General features: G+C 51.2%; 1 protein-coding gene across 2 annotated transcripts in view; it reads left to right on the top strand.

Annotated features, from left to right (window-relative positions):
* ANKRD33B (ankyrin repeat domain 33B) overlaps positions 1-13,870 on the top strand; it is a 61,622-nt gene extending 47,752 nt beyond the window's left edge. For both annotated transcript variants that reach the window (XM_054715268.1, XM_008151660.3), the window contains one exon: positions 6,647-13,870. In XM_054715268.1, the coding sequence (XP_054571243.1) occupies positions 6,647-7,482 (836 nt within the window). In that variant the 3' untranslated portion in view covers positions 7,483-13,870. The remainder of the gene's footprint in view (positions 1-6,646) is intronic.
* The last annotated feature ends 7,720 nt before the right edge of the window (positions 13,871-21,590 follow it).

Below are 21,590 nucleotides of genomic sequence, written 5' to 3'. Positions count from 1 at the left end.
GGACCCCTGGCTTCAAATTCCAGCTCCTCCACTTACCCTGTCCATACCAACAGTCAATCACCTGGTGTTCTGAGCCTCAGCTTCCCCTTCTATAAAATGAGGCGAAGGACAGCAGCTGCTGCAGGAAGTCAGGATGGGGGTTGAATGAGTTCCCGTGTGGGCGCCCTTGGACTCGTGCCTGGGATGGAGGAAGCCTTCAGTCCGTGTTGGTTATTGTTGTTGTTATTATTGTTTTGGGTGAATTTATGTATTCAGTAATTATCAGTTACATTCATGAAAACATATGGTACATTTTTCCCTTTGAAATATATCCTTGTGATGAGATACTTAAACTTTCTTATTGAGGGCAACAGGCATGTAACTCAGGGTTTCTTAATCTTGGCACGATTGGCATTTGGGGCCAGGTGATTCTTTGCGGTTGGGAGCTGTGCTGGGAATAGTAGGAGGCTCAGCAGCATCCCTGGCCTTTGACAACAGGTGACTGCAGCATCCCCCAGGATTGACAACCGAAATTATCCCCAGACATTGGCAACCATCCCCTGGAGGACATAGTCGCCTCCTGATGAGAACCACTGATGTAACTAGTGTAAGTGCGAAAAGATGGAATTTCCCCCTCTCATATACTTTCTTCCTTCCATCTTGCCCTATATTCCTTCTTCAAATAAAAACCTGACACCTTTCTTGGGGAGCTTTTGCCCCACCCCTTGGGGCTTTGGTTGTAGTATTTAACTTCCAGAATATTTCCATGTACTACTGTTACTACTGAGTTAGTTTACAGTTCTTTTCCCCCAGATAAGTGAGTTTCATTTTCCTCTTCTGGTAGATGTGTATGCATGCTTTAAGAGAAAAAAAAAATGTGATTGAATGTCTTTCCTGGGTTTGGTGGACAGCAATAAGGATACCTGTTAAATGAAAGGTACTTTAAAAACTTGCACAAGTATTTTTGTCTTATTTCCATTTAATATATCAAATTAGGAAAAGTTAAAGCTTTTAAAGGTCCGAATACCTGAGTATTTCTTTAGGATTGGCATTTATGTGCAGCTGCAAAAGGTACCTTGAGAGCTGGTCACAGGATGGCCGCCCTGTGGCCATTTCAAAGCGAAAGGCATCAGCATTACTACACATTCAAGGCTGGGATAAAAATGTGCAGCTTGTCCTCATTTTGTCAAGGGCAGTGTTCCTCTGTGACCGAATGAATTTCCAAGTTGCAATTTCATTATATTCAATAGGAACTATTTTCCTTTTAGACATGATGAGTCATTGAACTGGATGCCCCCCTGAACTGTTTACCTTTTCCAATAGTTCAGAACTTATCCTATCTAATAAAAGAATAATATGCAAATTGACCGTTACTCCAAGTCACAAGATGGCTGCCCCCATGTGGCCAAAGATGGCTGCCCCCATGTGGATACAAGATGGCCGCCACAAGATGGTCTGCAGGGGAGGGTAGTTGTGGGCAGTTATGGTTGACCAGACCAGCAGAGGAGGGCAGTTGGGGGGGACCAGGCCTGCAGGGGAGGGCACTTGGGAGGGGACCAGGCCTGCAGGGGAGGACAGTTGGTGGGGGCAGGCCTGCAGGGTAGAGCAGTTGGGGGGACCAGGCCTGCAGAGGAGGGCAGTTGGGGGGGGACCAAGCCTGCAGGGGAGGGCAGTTGTGGGTGATCATGCCAGCAGGGAGGGCAGTTAGGGGTGACCGGGGCAGCAGAAGAGGGCAGTTGGGGGAGACCAGGCCAGCAGGGGAGGACTGTTGGGGGGGACCCAGGCCTGCAGGGGAGGACAGTTGGGAGGGGACCAGGCCTGCAGGGGAGGGCAGTTGGTGGGGACCAGGCCTGCAGGGGAGGGCAGTTGGGGGTGACCAGGCCTACAGGGGAGGGCAGTTGGGGGGGACCAGGCCTGCAGGGGAGGGCAGTTGGGGGTGACCAGGCCATCAGGGGAGGGCAGTTAGGGGTGACCAGGCTGGCAAGGGAGGGCAGTTGGGGGTGACCAGGCCTGCAGGGGAGGACAGTTAGGGGCGATCAGACTGGCAGGGGAGGGCAGTTAGGAGTGACCAGGATGGCAGGGGAGGGCAGTTAGGGGCAATTGGGCTGGCTGGGGAGCAGTTAGGCGTCGATCAGACTGGCAGGGGCGTGGTTAGGGGGTGATCAGGCTGGCAGGTAGAAGCGGTTAGGGGCAATCAGGCAGAGGCAGGCGAGTGGTTGGGAGCCAGCAGTCCTGGATTATGAGAGGGATGTCCAACCGCCCGTTTAGGCCCTATCCCACTGGGACATCCCTCAAGGGGTCCCAGATTGGATAGGGTGCAGGCTGGGCTGAGGGACACTCCCCCACCCCCGTGCACGAATTTCGTGCACCGGGCCTCTAGTAGACACATATCAGCTCTTACCTTACCTTGTCAGGCAGAATAAAGTAATGTTAGAACGACCAGAACCTTGGATTTTAATAACAATATAACCAGGTTCTGAAAAGCTGATTTATTGGCTCTTTGGTTTCTGGCTTCCCAAGGAGCAACGCCAGCTCTGCTGAGGAGAATGGCAGGGCAGGCTGCGGCACCTTGTTAATTCAGTGGAATATTAATGCCCACGGTGACAGGCCTGTTGAAGTAAGTGGCGCTAGGAAGCTGTATGAAGGGCGTGATCGAAGAGAGACAGACTCGGCGGAGGCCGGCAGGTTCCAGACTTGCTTATGAGAACCGAGAGGTGGTGTCATTGCTGCCGCTCCTGGGAAGCGAAGCCAAGCAAACAAAAAATGTGGAGTTGCCTGTGATTCCAGGGAACAAAGCAGAAGGTGGGAGGCTTGCTTCATGAGGAAGAGGGAGCAGAGGCACTCACATGACGGCATTGACCGTGTGGTCACGCTGTCCTAGGCTGGCCCTGACTGTGGACTTCTGGAAAGCCAAAGGTATGATATCACAAAGGGTAGGCTATCACTAAGAGGTTTCTTTCTGTTTATAAGGGAAGCATGACTTTCCCATCAACAGAATTTGCCCAGTTGGAATAGTTCCAAGTTGTTAAGCAGAAAGAGGGCTAAAAACTAGGCATTCCATATCATCCAGGGCAGTGTCTTAGCTTGGATACCCATGAAAGCAAACCCCGAGGCAAGGACTTGAGGCCAAGTCCTTTTTCTGGAGGATGACCCTGGGAAGTGGTGTGAAGGAGAGAGAAGTGAGACCAGGATGACAGGAAAGCTAATAAATTGTGCTGAGGAGCTGGTGACCCTTGTGGGCAGCCGGGAGTCAGCCCTTTCTAGAACCTCGGAAAGACCTAGTACAAGACATCTCAGAAATGCCTCTCGGGGTGGGCCAGGGAAGCCAGGGTATTTATCCTCCAACGGGGGTCCCTCAGGGCAGGGGAGCTCTTGGGCACATTAAATCTTCGGCAGTTCCCCCGTGTGCAGAGGGCTGGAGGGCAGATGATCTGATGCCTGTCGGGGACTCTTTCCTGGGACCCTGCATCCTGACTTGTCTTAGTGATTAGACCTCAAGATACAGGCCAGAGGGGGCAAGGAGGAGGCTTGCAGGGCTGGTCTACAGTGGTCCTCTGTGGCTGGAAAGGCCTGTGGGCAGGAGGGAGACAGGGCTGGGCTTTGAAGCATAGATAACGTGGGGGTGGGGGTAGGAGAAATAGGAAAGGGACTCTGCCCGTCTCCTGCTGGTCCCATGGACCTGGCCATGACCACCTGGGAAAAGCATCCTCAGAATGAGTGACGGAAGGTAGCTCGTCTTCCTTTAGGACCTGTTTACAATGCTTCCTGCTGCGAGGAACAGAAATCCTGACTTGACAGTGGTTTAAAGAAGATGGGCGTGTATTTTTCTCACCTCTACAGGTAGAAGTTTTGAGGTAGGCATTCACCACGCAGAGCTGGTCCGGGGCCCTGAGAACATCACAGACCCAGTTCCTGCCTCTTGTTCGCCCCAAGCTGCTTGTCTGGTCACCTCATGATTGCAGAATAGTCATCACAGCTTCAGGCTGCAGATTCCTGCTTCAGGCAGAAGGCAGCAGCCCAACCACATTGGTCCTTTAGCAGGACGCAACGGCCTTCTCTCTGGGGCTCAAACGGGCCACAGGATTGCATTGGGCCAGGTGTGGGATGTTTTTGGCTTTCACATCTGGTGGAATGCACCTGGCATCGAGTGGGTGGAGGCCAGGGATGCTGTTACAAGCCCTACAGTGCACAGGACAGCCCCCACAACAAATAACCACCCGGCCCAAATGTCATTAGTGCCGAGGTTGTGAAACCCCGGGAAAGACCAATTATGGCACATTGCTTAGAGCTGAGCATGTTGCTCCCTTGAGTAAAATAGAGGATTTTGTGTAGGCATCTCACAGCACTCAACATGGGCAGCAAATGGGCCCTCTGGCAGGAGCCCTACTCTTGTCTGCATGGCTGGCGCCCTGGGCAAAACAAATTGGGTAAGAGGTGAGGAGGCCAGTAGCCTCATGGGGAGAAGATGGATACAGTGGTGTTTCAGAAGTTTCCCATATTCTCTGGAAGGTATACTGTAGGTATAATGTGTTTATCATCAGTGCTTGTCTCATGATTTGATCACTACGTCCAGGGCATTAATATTATCCTTAACAGTAATTTCTTAAGGAAGTGATTCCCTGACTTAGCACAGGAATCAGACTCTTGGGCTGTATCACAGTTAGAATGGCCTTTGTCCTTTAGAATGTTTGTATCTTTCCAGGATCCTCTCGAAAAGGTACCTGAGGAACAGGAAGAGGCGTGCTAAACTTTGGACAGCTGCTCCTTTAGTTTTCCATTAGCATTTGAAAAATGTCTCTTTCAAGCAGTGTTCATTAAGATTTTAATTTTGCAGTTTGTTCCTTTTTAAGTGACATGCAATTAATTAAGGTTTAATGTGTCATCTATTTTTTGCAATGACACTTTTACTGCCCCCTTTTCATTTCAGTCCGTTTATAAATTGTACTCGAGCTAATGAGTTCCACCCTGATTTCCAGTTCCAAATAATTACCACTCTTCTAATATGGCTATTCTTTAATGTGTCACAGGATTAGGAGCATTACCAGGTGAAACCAGGGGAGCTGGATCTGCCTAGGCCGGGGGGCCACGGGGCCGCCAGGCTCCCCTGCTCGGCTCGGTTCAGCACATATTGACCAGTCACCACAGTCAGACACCTGGGTCTGCGTGGGACGGAAGTCTCAGCCAGCCTGGTCCCTGGGGACTCACAGACGAGATAGTCGCCCCACTTCTCCACATCGATTCGCCTGTGGAAACATGACTAATGGGACTTGAAATCCTGAGTGATTTTTAACTGTATATGGGGCTGAGATTGGACCAAGATGAATTGAACAGCAATTCCTTATTAGTTCTGAAACGTATGAGGTATTAGGAGCGCCCAGTGGGTGGTGTGGATTTATTAAGGAAGTGACTAGTGTGAGTGAGACTGTGAGGGTGTAGGAGTCAGGGTTCTCCAGGGAAACAGAACCAATGAGTGATATACTAGTATATTAAGACGTTTATTTTATTAAGAGGTGTAAGGAACTGGCTTACGTGGTTTGGGAGTTGGCAAGCTCCAGGTCTGCAGGGCAGGCCAGTGGGCTAGACACCGGTGTAGGAGCTGATGCTGCGGTCTTGAAGCTGAACCCCTTCTTCTCGGGAAATTCGGGTTTTGTTTTTAAGACCATCAGCCGATTGGACAAGGCCCACCCACATTACCTCAGGCAGTCTCCGTGACTTCAAGTCAACCGGTTGTGGATGTTAACCACATCTACAATGTGACCACCATCCGTCCTGGAACAAACCTTTATTAAATGTACGCCTCCCACCAGCCAGTGTGCTGTGTGGTGAGAAAATAACAGTGAGGTGTGGCCTTGGTATTGGAGGAGCTCACAGGCTGGTAGAGATGACAGAGCCACCATCAACTCACCACTCAGCGTGAGAAGTGAACGGCCTTCCATGTCTGCAAGATCACAACCATAAATCCTCACAGAGGCCTGTGGGGGGGGGGTAGGGGGAAGGGAGGTAATAAATACACTGAGTGGCCAGATTATTATGATCTCTGAATGCATAATAATCTGGCCACTCAGTGTATGTCCTATGTAATAAAAGGCTAATATGCAAATTGCCCCCTCGACCAGGAGTTCGACCAGCAGGCAGGCCGGCCAACAGCCCATGTCCCCTTCCCCTGGCCAGGCTGGCAGGACCCCACCCATGCACCGGGCCTCTAATACACACACACACACACACACACACACACACACACACACACACTCTGAGTGGCCAGATTACTATGTGTTCAGAGATCATAATAATCTGGCCACTCAGTGTAGATGCAAGGGACCGGTACTGTTGGATTTTTAGAACATTCTAGCAGCAACAGTCGCCTGTTCACAGAGCACCTGTGCTGTCTTCATCTCTCCATTGCTGGAAAGCCAAGAAATCTCATTTCTTCAAAAATTCCAATGTGTGGGTGCCGGAGGTCAGGTGGTTTTATTTAGGAAAGAGAAGCCATTAAATGGAGCGTGTCAAGGTGGGTTGTGTTATAATAGGAAACTCAGCAGGGGACGGCCAGAGGCAGGTTCATCCACCTGGCTGGGGCGAGAGTCTGCTATTAGGTTCTGGAAGTTTGACCTTGGTTTCATTCCACTTGCTACCTCCATCATAACTGTGTGTGTTTTGTGTTTTTCAGGGGCGGATGTCCACGCCAGGGACCCCCACCGCGGGATGTCGCCCCAGGAGTGGGCCACGTACACGGGGCGGACGGAGGCGGTGCGCCTCTTCGGGAGGCTGCTGGAGCGCCCCTGCCCGGAGCAGTTTGGGGAAAAGTACAAGCCAGAGCTGCCGCTGCCCCTCGAGGGGGTTCTGAAGCCGGGGAACTCCAAAAACTGCTTGCAGAGGCTCACGGAGTTTGTGCGGTCCACGCTGGCCTCCCGCTCGCGCCAGGGCCTGGAGGATGGGGGCGTCCTGGACCACATGGTCAGGATGACCACGAGTCTCTACAGTCCTGCTGTGGCCATCGCCTGCCAGACTGTGTGCCCCGAGAACCCCCCCTGCGTGGGGAAAAGGCGGCTGGCGGTACAGGAAATCCTGGAGGCTCCCGGGGCCCCAGACACCCGTGCCCAGGAGAGGGACAAGGTGGAGGACCCCGAGCCGCAATTCCGGACCTCTCAGGCTGTGGGTGCCTCCAGAGAGGGGGCCCCGAGAGCCAGCCTCGCGTCTCCGCAGCCGCCGGCGGGCGCCCCGCGGAAGGCCAGCCTCCTGGCGCTGCCGCTGCGGAGGAGGAGCAGCGTGCGGCCGGGCGTGGCCATCCCCCGGGTGCGCATCACCAAGGCGCCCACGCCCACCTTCCAGCCCGAGCGGGCGCCCGCGAAGGGCGGCGCCAAGGACAACTCGCACCTGCAGCTGCCCAAGTGGAGGTACAAGGAGGCCAAGGAGGAGAAGAGGAAGGCGGAGGAGGCGGAGAAGCAGCGGGTGGCAGCCGCGCAGAAGGGAAGGCGGGCGGCGCCCTGGAGGAAAAGGACGTGAGGGGAGCTGGTCGGGATGCTGCGCCCTTGGAGCCGGCAGCGGGGAGGGTACGTGGCTGCGCGCAGGGAAGGATGCGCCTCCCGCCCGCCCTCTCCGCTCTGGGCCCCACTTTCTCCTGCGGGACAGGATCCTCTGGGGGCCCCAGAAAGCAATCCATGTTTGTTCAGGCTGCACCCAGGGGTGAATCGGTCACAGCACAAATAGCTTTGCCTAAAACCAGTTCTTCTAGCCATCAAATACACCTGGCGGGCAATTAGCCTAAAAGCCTACCTTTAGAACCTCAAGAAAATTTTAAGACCAAGTTATCAAAGGGCATTTTCTGTATAATTTTGTATTTTAATCACGATCAAATTTGCAGCATTTTACTGGTGGTAGAGCTGTTTGTATTTAAGACCGTTTTAATGCATTTACCTTAAGATCCTTTGTTTAAAATACTGTTCCTAGCAATAATTATTTGTGATATCTCTATGATTTCATACGGAACTTAGGAAATTCTCCCTCCTTTTTTACCGTTTGATTTTGATCTTGCTTTCCATTCTCATTGTGGGTACCTATAGCCCTGTATATTCTTACTGATTTGAATAAGTAATGCCAAATATTTGTTTCTATTTGATGGAGACATTTTTTTTTATAGCAAAATGATCAAGTCAGACAGGAATCAGATTTCCTTGTATCTTATTTGTTAAAGCTATTTTATCCACACAGAAATAACAGTGAAGAAAAACCTATTGTCAAAGTATGAGAGTGCATAGAGAAGCATGTATTTATTGCTGGAACTAAACTCATTTTAAGCAAGGGATTTTAGATAAGCTGATACAAAATCTTTAACATATTCCAAAACAGATATAAGAGGCAAAACTATTTTTAACAAATGGGGCAAATCTAATACATTATTATTATTATTATTATTATTAGAAAAACAAAGTAAGTCATATGTACTCTTTGATAAATTGAGTTCAGATGTTCTTAAAATATTAGAAAGATGCAACACGGGTAAGGACCCCAGAGTGAAACCCCTGGAATGCAGGGGGGTAACGGGTAGAGGAACAGGGATTAGAACTGACTTTTAGGCAAAGTCTCCTCCAGAGGGCTGGGCGGCGCCCTCCTCCGACTCAGTGCCAAGGACCCCCGGTGTGGACTGCCTTCTCCTTTTCCTTTGAGAGCTGCCCGATGCTCACTTTATCCTCACACCGACTGTGTAGAATTTCCAAGATGTGGGGACTTTGGCAGAGCACAGCTGTGGCTTGCCCTGGGCCCTGAACTCTCAGTGGGAGTTTTCTGTCCATACTTTTTTTTTTTTTTTTTTTAAATCTGCCAAGCACTGAGAAACTCTAATGAATCTCCGGCCATCTGGGCTGTAGAGTATGGGTCACATATGCACTACTGACAGCACTTTATTTATGTCCTGCTTGGAAGCTTAGATTTAAAAGATTACAGAGAGTGAGAAGCTCTTCATTATCCTCCTGGATTCACAGGTCAAATCGTGCTCACTGGCTACATCGGGACCCGTGCCCGGCTGTCTCATGCTGTGGGTGGTGGCGGCACTGGCCTCTCTATTCCCTCCCACTCGGCACCACCAGGCATTGAGCAGCCAGGGGTCCCGTACTCACTCCCCAACACCCTCACTGTTGCACATTGCGCCTGAACTCATGGGGAATAGGTGTGGTGATAACTCAGCTTTTACAGGCAGATGGTAGTGAGTTCCGCCCGCATTCCAGAGAGCACAGGAAGGATGGCGCAGAGGGCTGGGCCCACTTTGAGCATCGCTGGTAGCAGCTGGCTGCAGGTCACCCTGGTGCCCAAGAGGTGGGACTGGCCAGGATGAGGGCTGGTCCCCAAAGTGGAAGCACCCCTGGTCTCTCTGACGGTCTGGCATCCTTTCAGATCCCGTTTTCGATGTTGATGTATTTTTGTTGCTTTGAGTGGCTGGCGGCAGTGTCTCACTGAGGGGCCAGTCCCTGCCCCTGTCCCCCAGTGTCAGGGCAGGGGCACGGCTGGCCCTTCTGATTTCCATGTCTCCTTGGCGTTGTCACATTCGTTCCCTGCCATCCCCTTCGCCTCCTCTCTTTTTCCTCACTTGCCTTTTCTTCCTCTGCCCGTTTCCTTCTCCAGATTTGGCTAACTGCCTTGCTCATCCCTAGCCCCACTGCTCTGAGGTCTAAACAGGGCAGGAAAGCAAGGCCATTCAGAGAGGCAGTGTGGTGTCCCTGTTGAGTGTTCACGTCATGCCCTCCAAACACACCATAGTGAACGAAGGGCAGATTTTTCCAGCGTCCCTGCAGGTGGCTTAGAACTCCGCCCCGCCCCGGCTTTTAGGGAGGGAGCCCTAAGTTTCTCTCCTGACAGATGACAACACCCCCCCGCCCCCCACCAATCGATGTACAGTGGGGGGAGGGTCTGGTGTCTGCTTGCACCCGGATGTTAATGAACTATAAATAGTAAATTTCAACTTGACAGGTACCTTCTCAGGGATTTATATATAAACATAGTTAGGGGCAGAGTGGAAGTATGCTTTAATACCTTTTAGTGTTTGTGTGAATTACGATTAAACTAGACAGAGGAAACGTGTCTAAGGCAACGTCCGTGCTGCTGTTTCCCAGGGAGATGTCTGGGAATGGCCCCTCGGTCGAGATTTCCTGGTTGTTGGAAACCCGGGACCTGCTGCTCCAGGGCTCTGGGGTGGACATGGAGTCACTTCAGCGCCTCTCAGCAGCCTCTGTGTGTATAAAGAGAAGCTCACCCGTGGGAGCTGCGGTGGCAGTGATAACAGATGGACCCTTCATCGCTGTGACTGCAGAGCTGGCTCCTCCCCATCTGACATTAGGGTGTGGTGTGAATGACTCCCTTTTTATGTGCTCATGTGATCAAGGGTGCTGCTGCCAGCCCAGCGCCAAGCTCAGAGTGGGAGCAGCAGGGAACACCGGGCGGTTGTCTGGGATGGCCTGGGCGCCTGGGATGGCCTGGTGCCCCTTCCAGGGTTCTGGCTGCACGAGGGAGATGCCCCAGAGCATTAGGGACCTCTACCTTTTTGACGCGGCTCTGATGGGCAGCATGCGACACCTCAGGAATATGAAGGCGGGCAATACAGTCCCTTCGTCATCTCAACTGCGGGCCCTCCTAAGGCCCGAGGCTCACTGTGCCGAAAAGGCTGGATTTCGTGATGTCATTTGGAAGTGGGACTTGTGGCTCGGAGGGACCGTTCCAGGCGGCCTCTGCGGGCCGTGGGTGACCAGGTCTCTGGCCGTCCGGCTGAGTGGAGGCTAGGCTGCTGTCTGTGAAGCTGAATCGCATGAGTGGAGCCAGACCCCGGCCCTGCAATGGATGGGAAGCCTGCTGTCCCCGGGGAAGAATCCTGGGCACCGAGGTATGAAGAAACCTCCCTGAGGCGTAAATAAATGAGCCGAGACTAAGGAGTGGGTGTGACTGGGCTCCTGTAGCCTCTGGCAGGAGCAGGGTGTCCGCCCCGTCCACACTACAGGAGAGAGAAGCCCTCTTTCCAGAACCTCGCTAAGCTCGCTCTGTGGGATGAGCTACAGCCCCGCTGCTATCAGCTGTCCCTCTGCCCGCAGGCTCACCTGCAGGTTCACGCTCGCTCACTTTTCCACCCTCATACAACACGGTTGTTCCCGGGAGAATTAAGATTTACCGCAAACGATTGGAAGCTCCTAGTCCAGTGATGGCGAACCTCTGACACGCGTGTCAGTGCCATTTCCGATGACACGCGGCCGCTGAGGCGGCCACATGCCGAGGATGAAACATTTATGTTATTTAAACTATAAATATTGCGAAATAATGTTTTTTCCTCAAAGGGACACACTACCCGAGTTATGCTCAGTTTTTTGGCGAAGTTTGAAACACCAAGCTCAAAAGGTTGCCCATCACTGTTAGTCACAACCAGCCCTTCATATGTGAAAACGCTAGCACTTGGTCTTGTTTACAGCGTTGGGAAGGTCTGACATGCTCAGGACCCTCTGCTCCGCAGTAGGGAATGTTTGGATTCTGCACCTGGCCCTGGGCCCGCGGGCCTGGGCCTCAGTTTCCCCTGCAGCTGGCTCGCGTTAGCCGGGTCCCATCCAGCAGCTGCGGGAAGGGCCAGGGTCGTCTGGGGAAGGAAGGGTGGAAGGTCGAGCACAGTCACTCCTTCTAAGACAACCAGGTCACGTTTATGACAGAAAACCGTCCAGCAGAGTTGTCGGCTGCCACAAAGCACTCAACACAGAAACGGCTCTTCCCAACTGAGGTTGCTCCCTCCTCGGAGCGCACGTCCATGCTTTTAGAACTTATTTGGGCATCTGCTCTGTGCACCTGCTGAGTCAGCTGCTCACCTCGGTGCCCTTGAATTCACGTGGTTCTTCATTAACATTTAAAATAAGTGGCCAAAGACCTTCCTCCGGAGGTTATTTTTTCAAAGAAATAGGAAACCCTGCAACCACCAGGACTGATGAGCTGATTTTTGAGTGACTCGGACGAAGGCAGTGCCGCGTACAGTACACAACCTCCTCGCTCCGACCCAGCCTGAAATGAGCCGACGTGACAGATGTGGCCCTGTGGTGCCGTGACAGCCCGCAGCAGCAAGCTGTGCCAGAGCGGACAGTGTGTGATAAGGTGTGAGTGTGCACACACGCGCGTGACAGATGTGGCCCTGTGGTGCCGTGACAGCCCGCAGCAGCAAGCTGTGCCAGAGCGGACAGTGTGTGATAAGGTGTGAGTGTGCACACACGCGCGCGCACACGCACACGCACACACGCGTGCACACACATGATCTGAGAGGAGACCTGGCTGCTGTGGCCTCACTGTGGCTCCCGGGGAATGCCCGGGGTGACCTGCTTGGACGGTGTGTATTCAGGAGGACCGGACAGCCCAAGGCCACTGTGGGCACTCAGGCCAACACACGTGTAACACAGCCAGTGTGTCCTAACACAGGACTTCCTTTTCAGAGGCCGTTTGGCCCAGGGGACTAGTATAGGAGCTCCTTGGCGAGGTTCCATAGCCGGGGATGGCTCATTTGACATGCTTGGCACGGAGGGACCCTGACTCAGAGGACTCTGGTTGGAGAGTGGCCACCAGGTGGGGGCTGACTCCCCTGAGATTTGGCGCCAGGCTAACAGAGAATCCACATTTTACCCTTAAGAAGTGCTAAGATTTTCCCAAGTCGGCCTCCATGTTAGATACTCTAATCAAAGGTAACATAGTTTGGGGCTTGAGAGAAATCGGTCCATCAGACTGTGATACCTTTGTATTGTTTTTAAGGAAAATGTAGAAGAGAAACCAAAATGAGGCCGCCATCCCGGGTAGAGCGGGCCTGTGTTGACCGGATGCATTAGGAAGTGTCACGTGGAAGCACTTTAACAGCAGTTTGGGAGCAGAAGTTCTAGAACCTGGTTTGGAACTGCACAGCAATGTTGAATTTGATGAAAACTATAAAGAAAAGCTATACACCCAGAAATATTACCAGCAACTCTGGGAGCCTTTGGAACATCCTAAGGAATTTCAATAACACACCCCATTCATAGAAACAGGAAAAGCCAATCGCATTGAAATTCTCTTCATTCGAATCGTCCTGCCTGGGACTTCCCTGGGATCTGCGGATGTGTGTGAGCAGGCCACACAGGGGCCAGATTTCCAGTTATGTTTCATCTTGGGATAAGCTGTGTTCTGGATGTAAAGCTATCTTCGTTGTCATTTCTAAAAATCCAGTAGGTTCTGGATATTGTGAAAATGTTGAGTCCGGATGTGATTCTGTAAATTTCATAGTGTTTTATTTTGAAGTGAGAGTGTTTGTTTGTTTATAAGAGGTATTTTCCTATTTAGACCTCAGGGCTATTTTGGAACCCCCAAATAAATGTGACCCCAGCAGCTTTGGTTTTGATATCCAAAAGGTTAATCATCTTTAAGTTAAATATATTATTCAGCAGAAAGAATGTACCTTTCCTTTGAACTTCTAATAAATTCTGTACTTAATGTTTTAAAAGTGTAGAAAAAAAGATGTGATAATGTAAAAATGTGGGGAAATTGTGGTTATAGAATTAAATATCACTCGTGAAATAAACATTCTTATGGTACCAGAGTGTGATATTTGAATAAACCTGTGTGTATAAATTAGCAAATGAAACAATGAAATATACCAGTATTTTATAAAAATATATTTTTATTGATTTCAGAAAGGAAGGGAGAGGGGGAGAGAGATAGAAACATCAATGATGTGAAAAAATCATTGATTGGCTGCCTCCTGCATGCCCCCTACTCTGCCCTTGACTGGAATTGAACCTGGGACCCTTCAGTCCGCAGGCTAACACTCTACCACTGAGCCAAACCAGCTAAGGAAATATATCAGTATTTTTAATGTCACTTATTTGGATTAAAATAAATGTGCAGTTTCTTCTTCTGACATACTTTTACTTTATTTTTCAAAGATAACATTTAAAAAATGTTTTAAGATACCAATGAATACTTTTTCATTCATTAAAACTAGAGGCCCGATGCATGAAATTCGTGCAAGGGCACGTGTGTGGGGCGGGTATCCCTCAGCCCAGCCTGCACCCTCTCCAATCTGGGATTCCTCAAGGGATGTCCGACTGCCCCTTTCGGACATCCCTCTCACAATCCAGGACTGCTGGCTCCCAACAGCTTGCCTGCCTGCCTGCCTGATTGCCCCTAACTGCTTCTGCCTGCCAGCCTGATCACCCCCTAACCACTCCCCTGCCAGCCTGATGCCTAACTGCTCCCCTGCCGGCCCGGTCGCCCCTAATGCCCTCCCCTGCCGGCCTGGTCGCCCCCAACTGCCCTCCCCTGTTGGCCCAGTAACCCCTAACTGCCCTCCCCTGCAGGCCTGGTCCCCCCTAACTGCCCTCCCCTGCTGGCTTGGTCGCCCCCAATTGCCCTCCCCTTCAGGCCTGGTCCCCCCCAAGTGCCCTCCCTGCAGGCCTGGTTCCCCCACAACTGCCCTCCCCTGCAGGCCTGGTCCCCCCCAACTGCCTTCCCCTACCAGCCTGGTCACCCCTAACTGCCCTCCCCTGCCAGCCTGATCACCCCTAACTGTTCTCCCCTGCAGGCATGGTTGCCCCCAACTGCCTTCCCCTACAGGCCTGGTACCCCCAACTGCCCTCCCCTGCCAGCCTGGTCACCCCTAACTGCCCTCCCCTGCAGGCATGGTTACCCCCAACTGCCCTCACCTGTTGGCCATCTTGTGGTGGCCATCTTGTGTCCACATGGGGCAGCCATCTTGTGTGTTGGAGTGATGGTCAATTTGCATACTACTCTTTTATTAGATAGGATAATCTCTTTGCAGGCCACCTCTTCTGAAATATTTGCATTTTGTGTTTCAAGATAGTTTTTTCCTACCCCAAATTTAATATTTTCTCCTAATTTATAGAAACTATTTTTTTCTTTTTAGCTCTAAAAATATTACAATCACACACAGTTCATCATTTATGTGTATTTGATGGGACTAAAAACAAAGAGCTCTTATATATTTGTAAAGTTCTACTCTGTGTTTAGGAAATCTGAAGTCTGATGCATTAAAAATTATAGTCCCACTTATCAAAATTATAATGATTAAGGAAGGCCCTAAATAAGAGGTCAAATTTTAAATGAAACCTTGTTCTAGGTCAATATTGTTATTGGAGATATTTGCATTAGTTGTTTGTGAAAGAACAAATGATGTGTGTATGTGATGGGTGGAAATATGGGTGAATAGGGAGGTAACATACAAGGGGCAGACCTATTCAAAAAGTCTGAGAACTGGGACATGAAAAGTGAGTGGGAGAGGGGGAAGGTTTTCCTGACTAATACTGCACAAACCTTGAAACTCAAAATTCCTTCCCATGGAACCTAGGGATGCGGTAGGGGAGGCCTAAAGTGTGCCCCGGGGGCACTCCGTCTGAGGGCCTCTAGAGCAGTCTGTGCTCCTCAGCCAAGAAGGTCCCCCTGATGAGGACTTCTGCGCGTGGCCCTTGCCCCTCATTGAGGCCCTTCACATGCTCGCTGGCTCCCAGCAGGTCACCCCTGCTGTCTCCTTTGATGGTGACTGGGCTGGCTTCCAGCAGTGGGGACATTAAAAGTGGCCTGGAAACCTCCAGCCTGCTGACAAGACAAACTTTGATGTACAAATTGTTCAGGTAAGTTGTCAGCTGCCTGCAGTATCCCATCCCTGGTCACACTGTCCCTGCAGCAAAGTCACCAGATCACAGGTCTCACAGAGCTCTGCTCTCCCTTATATTTCCCTGACTAAAAAATATACAATATAATACAACACAGTACAACACAGCACAGCACAACACAACACAGTAAAATACATGACTCAAGCTCAAATCTAGTACTTCAAAAACGTTATTTAAAAACAAGAAAATGGACAAGTCAGTTTGCTGTGAGGATATGATTTCAAATTTTCATGAACTCTTAATGAACAGAAACGTTTTCTTAGTGCAAGAGCCTAGTTGGGAAGCTGGATCGGGCCACTCTCCGGGTCACCAGAGCCAGGAGGGGTCAGGGACCTGGGCTGTGGTGGGGAGTTGTCCCCTGGCAGTGAAAAGGTTGCAAGATGTCCTCATTCCTGGGCAAAGGAGTCCCTTGGATGGGAGCCCCGAGTCACCCCATTGCTCCTTCACCCCCTGTCCCTGAGCTGCCCCTGGGAAGGAACCAGCTTTTATCTGCTAACTGTCCTGAGTGGTCACTGAAAGGTGGAACCTTGACCTCCTTCTTGGCCAAACCCCATTGGCATGGGGCTCCTGTCTCGTCTCCCTCCCTCGGCTGAAGTGCGTGATACTCTGTGAAGGATGAGAGGTCATAGGTTGCAGGTGGGGAAAGCAACCCCTCCTTCTTTCCCTCCTACGACTAGGCAGGTGCTGGGCCCTCCGTCCCTCCATCCCCAGCACCAGCCTGTGTTTCTCTAACTCTGCACACTCATTTTAGTCCCGGACTCAGGCCCTTGAAATATTGTGGCAACTCTCGTGGTCTCCCTGTGGCAACAGATGAACCCCTGCGGGTATAGAAACCTCTGGTTCTCAAAGCACCAGGGTTTCCGGTGGATGAGCAGCCGGAAAATGTCCGAGATACAGCTGTGTTAGTTTCCTGTGATTGCTGGAACAAATCACCTCAAACATGGATGGCTCCAAACAACGGAAACAAACGTATTCTGGAATCCAGGCGTGGGCAGAACCACAGTCCCTCTGAAGTCTCTCGGGAGGATCCTCCTTGCCCCTTCCAGCTCCTGGTGGTTGCCAGCATTCCTTGGTGCCTTGGCTGGTGGCAGCCTCTGCTGTCACCACATGGCCGTTTTCCCTGAGTGTGTGCCTGTGTTCACATTTTCCTCTTTTTATAAGGATACCAGTCATTGGATGAGCGCTCACCCAAATCCATGGATGAAGATCCTATTTCCAAATGAGGACATATTCACAGATATGTGGGTTAGGACTTAAACATATCTTTTTTGGGGGGGCACAACTCAACCTGTAACACCATCCCAGCCAATTGAGTCAGAAACACTGGGAGCTTGGGAGTGCATGCCTCCCCAAACACTGCACCCCACCTGGACCTCTTCCCCACACCCACTCTCCAGTGCTCTCCCACCTCACTGGCCCCTGTGGTTACCTGCCCCTCCTCTGCCCGACCCCTGAAGGCTGGAAGCCAGTTTTAGCCTCTTCTCTGCACCCCTGCCTAGGCCATCGCAACAGCCCCTGGTTTAAAATGCCAGCTGGAGGCTGTTGAATCAATTTAGGTATTCAGCTGTGACCTTGCCCAGGAGCTCTAGGCCAGGTGCTTACAGCCCACTGGTTCAAATCCAGCTCCTGCCTGTTTCTATAAATGCAGTTTATTGGAGCTCCCTGCTTGCCATATTGTCTATGGTGGGGTTGGTGTTTTTTGTTTGTTTGTTTGTTAATCCTCACCCGAGGATATTTTTTTTCATTGATTTTTAGGGAGAGTGGAAAGAGAGGGAAAGACAGAGAGAAACATCAATGTGATAGAAACACATTGATTGGTTGCCTCCTGCAGGAGCCCTGACCAAGGCCTGGGTCAGGGAGGAGCCTGTTACCACGGTATGTGCCTTTGATCAGAATTGAACCTGGGCCCCTTTGGTCCGAAGGCTGATGCTCTATCCACTGAGCCAAACCGGCTAGGGCTCTATGGTGGCTTTTATTCTCCAAGGACACAGTTGAGTTGTTGTGACAGAGGCCTTCATGATTTTGATAGCCTCTTACCTACCTCATGGGTGGGGGAGGGGTTCTTGCCCTAGGGTTATGGGAATGGCAGAACACACAACTTCCCACACTGGACAATTGAGATGTCTAGAGGTCATTCCTGGAGACGAGCAGGAACTTGAGGAGGCCCAACGCACACCTGGGCTGCCATCAACCTCCTCAGTTCATCTGCCCAGGACTCAGGAAACTGACCCCCCACCGGCTGCTTCCCACTGGCAGAGGGGGTAGTGGAGGCTGTCCTGCTGCCGGTGCCTCTCGGGACATGGCTGATTAGGCCAAGTTGATGAAGGGGTAGGTGTTTGACTAGAAGGACATTAACTGACAACGCAAACCGGCTACATCAGCTCGGTAGAAACAGCAACGTGGAAGACACTCTGCTTCATTCGACTCAGCCTGGCTCTTCCCCCAGAAAAGCATACGGGGAAGAAGATGCTTGGTTGGCTTAATTACACCAAACGACAATACACATATTCTAAGCTGTGTGGGGAAAGGTCTTTGGAGACAGACAGGCGGGGATCCAGGCCTGGCTTTGCTACATGTTTTCTTTGTGGTCCTGGCAGTGTTACTCATTTCCTTGAAGAATAAATCTCTGCCTGGTGCTGGTGCTGGACAGAGAGATGCTGGGGGCCACTCTCAGCAGACTCCATGCTCACCGACTGACAGTCCTCAGGGGTTCTCCACTCTTCTCTGCCTCCATGCCCTCCAGGTGGTCAGGATGTCTCTCAAGAAACCCAGTGATCCTCATGGGAGATCCATCAGCACAACAGACTGCAGTGGGGATGAGGACTGACCGGTGTTTCAAAGGCCTTCTGAGCTCTACCATCCTCCAGGGAGAACCGGGCAGAGCTCGTCACCCCAGGCCCTGAGTGAGCCCCGGTTCTGGTGAGCTGCCTTGCCCCCCCACCCCCTCCCCCGGGGTCTTCCAGCAGGTGGAGAGGTGTCCCTGCCCCTTGCCCCAGGCTGCACTTCATCGTGGTTTAGTGGACTCTACCATCTGTGCTTAGCTGCTGTGCTGTCCTCTGTAAGGATAGTTAAATTAACGTAACCCATTACGTTGAAAAAAATTAGCATTAAGGCAGGAAAAAAACCTTGAGCTCTGAAAAGCAAACAATAAATATATGAGGGATTTCATTAGTTATTGTAACTGCCAGGGTGGGCTCAGTGCCATCTGAGGGCTGTTACATATCTGTGATGTGACATTACATGTCCTTTGAGGGGGTTTTCTTATTATGCTTCATGGAAATCTGACTTCTGGTTACTCCAGACACTGTTTCTTGGGTTTTGTTCCTGTAGGCTTTATTTATTTATTTATTTATTTTAGGACGGAATGTTGTTTTTGTGCAGAGAGCCTTTCCACTCCTAAGTCTGCCTTCTCAGGCCCAGTGGGCACGAGCCTGAGAGGTGGCACCGGTCAGGATGTCCCGTTAGGGGAGGACAGACCTCACCCACATGCTCTGGTCCCAGGTGCCTCTGGCTCGGGTATGATAGATACAGCGTGTGATACTCGTTCATTTTGGTGAGCGGAAAGAGGACGAGTCTTAACTGAAAGTGGGGCTCACTGATACCGAACCACTTCTATAGTCCCATAGGGCTCCCCCAGTTAGCGACGGCACCCAGAGAGAGTGCTTTTCAGAAGTGACTGAACCTGAGAGTCTTCAGCCCACTGGTGTGCCGAGGCAGAGGCACCCTTGGCACCGAAGGTAGAGAATTTGATGATAAAGCACGTGATTTTTGCAAACGCTTGTTCCGTCCGCCTCATTTCTGAAAGGTGTCTTTTCTGCCCCGTGTGATGTCATCTAGTTGTACGGGTGGCAGCCAAAAGCCGCATGGAACATCTTCGGTGTCTGAGGGAGAGGAAGGATGCCAGTATCCCACGCCTGCAATCTAGGTAGGGGGGTGGCGGGAAGTGCCAGGGGTTTTAAGAAATGGCCCCGGCTCCAAGAGTTCACAGCCAGCCTTTATTCCCCCTGCGATGGAAACAAGGGTTTGTGGAGGGGGCTGTGCTGGGAGGGTTTGTGGAGGGGTGCTGGGGAGGGGGCAGTCCTGGGAGGGTTTGTGGAGGGGTGCTGGGGAGGGGGCAGTGCTGGGAGGGTTTGTGGAGGGGTGCTGGGGAGGGGGCAGTGCTGGGAGGGTTTGTGGAGGGGTGCTGGGGAGGGGGCAGTCCTGGGAGGGTTTGTGGAGGGGTGCTGGGGAGGGGGCAGTGCTGGGAGACAGGGATGCAAGGCGCGCTGACAGCCTGGCCTTCGCCTCCTGCTTAGCTGCTCGCTCTGCAGAGAGACGCCCATTCTCCTCCTTTGCTCTTCACTCGCTGCTGAGAGCCCTGAGGTTAATCAGCTGGAGATACGTGCGGTCTGTGCACAGAAAACAAGCTGCAATCGTTTGGGAAGAGGCTTCTAGACCTTCTTTGGAGGATATTTACGTAGCTGAGACAAAAACCTGGTGTTTGTCGTGCCTGTCTAGGTGAGTGTGCCGGGGAGGCCACCGAGGGACACTTATCTCTGCTGGTCTTTGTATCGGTGACGGAGAACACAGCCCGATGCTGTAGATCCGTCGCCCGCCTCCCGAAGGAAAAGGCTTGCTTTATCTAAAAACTTCCATTGCATCCAGGAGCGAATCTGCATCAGAGCAATTTGCTATTTTCTGCTCCAGGGACGGAAAAGCAGACACAGCTTAGCTTGAGCTGCTTCCGCTTCAGTATCCTTGCCCCTGAAACATAGATTTCCCCCCCAAGATTCCAGCAGGAGGGGAATTGGCCTTTAATTGTATAATATTGGCTTCTCGAATAGGGTCATTAAGGTTTCTGAGCCTCGGCACAGCCGACATTTGGGTCCGGATAATTCTTTGTGGTGGGTCTGTCCTGTGAATAGGGTGATTTTTTAGCAGCATCCCGGGCCTCTGCTCACTAGGTGCTCCCCACTAGCAGCTGTGACAACTAGAGGCATCTCCAGACACTGCCCCTGTCCTCTGAGGGCAACGTCGCCCCAGGTGGAAAGCACTGCCCTAGAGATAATGAACATCATTATTAGAACTCTAAGCACATTCCGTGTTCCCAGACCATCTCTATTTAAAGAATGACACAAGCGGGTTTCTGGCAATTTGTACAGAAACCGAGCCTTTGTGCTACAAAAAGCTGGGCTCTGCCTTTTAGGTGACAATGCTGAAATGCAATCCAAAACCTCATTCAGGGCTTCCTCCGATTACATCAGTTCATTATTTCATATTGTGTGGGGTCTTTTCCAGGAGACAAATTGGATTTTTTTTGTGTGTGAAAGCATGGCAGTTGGATTTTTAATAATATTTAGGATTAAAGGGGAAGATGAGAAAACTTTTATTTTCTCGTTATAAGTGCCCCTAATTGAATTTTAGAAAGCCTGTTTGGAAGAGGAAGTTAGACGTTAGACAACGTGTTGTGAGGCGTGCGGATGCTTCAACCTGGTCCAAGTGAGAAACGGGTCCCAGATGCTTGGAGGGTCTCGAGAAAAATGAGCAGCCATGAGCTCGTGTGATGGTGGTTCATTTCATGTGCCAACTTGGCTGGGCCCCGGCGCCCAGATATTTGGTCAGACATTATTCTGGATGTTTCTGTGAGGGTGCTTTGGGTTGACATATTTAAATCAGCGGACTTTGAGTGAACTGCAGTGCCCTCCATAATGTGGGTGCACCTCATCAAATCAGTAGAACAGAGACGGACCTCCCCTGCCCCTGCTCCCGAGTAAGATGCCTTTGGACTTGAACTGCAACCCTGGCTCTCCTCTGGGTCTCCAGCCTGCTGGCTGACCCTGGAGATTTTGGACTTGCCAGTTTCCATTATCACCAGAGCCAATTCCTTAAAGCAAATATCTATTTATCTACCTACCTACTATCCACAGCCTGTTGGTTCGGTTTCTCTGGAGAGCCCTGGCTAATACAACT

This window comes from Eptesicus fuscus, chromosome 4, assembly GCF_027574615.1.
Source record: "Eptesicus fuscus isolate TK198812 chromosome 4, DD_ASM_mEF_20220401, whole genome shotgun sequence".
NCBI classification, from domain to species: domain Eukaryota; kingdom Metazoa; phylum Chordata; class Mammalia; order Chiroptera; family Vespertilionidae; genus Eptesicus; species Eptesicus fuscus.
Note: the sequence above shows the minus strand (reverse complement) of the source record. Positions and strands in the feature narration are given on the sequence as shown.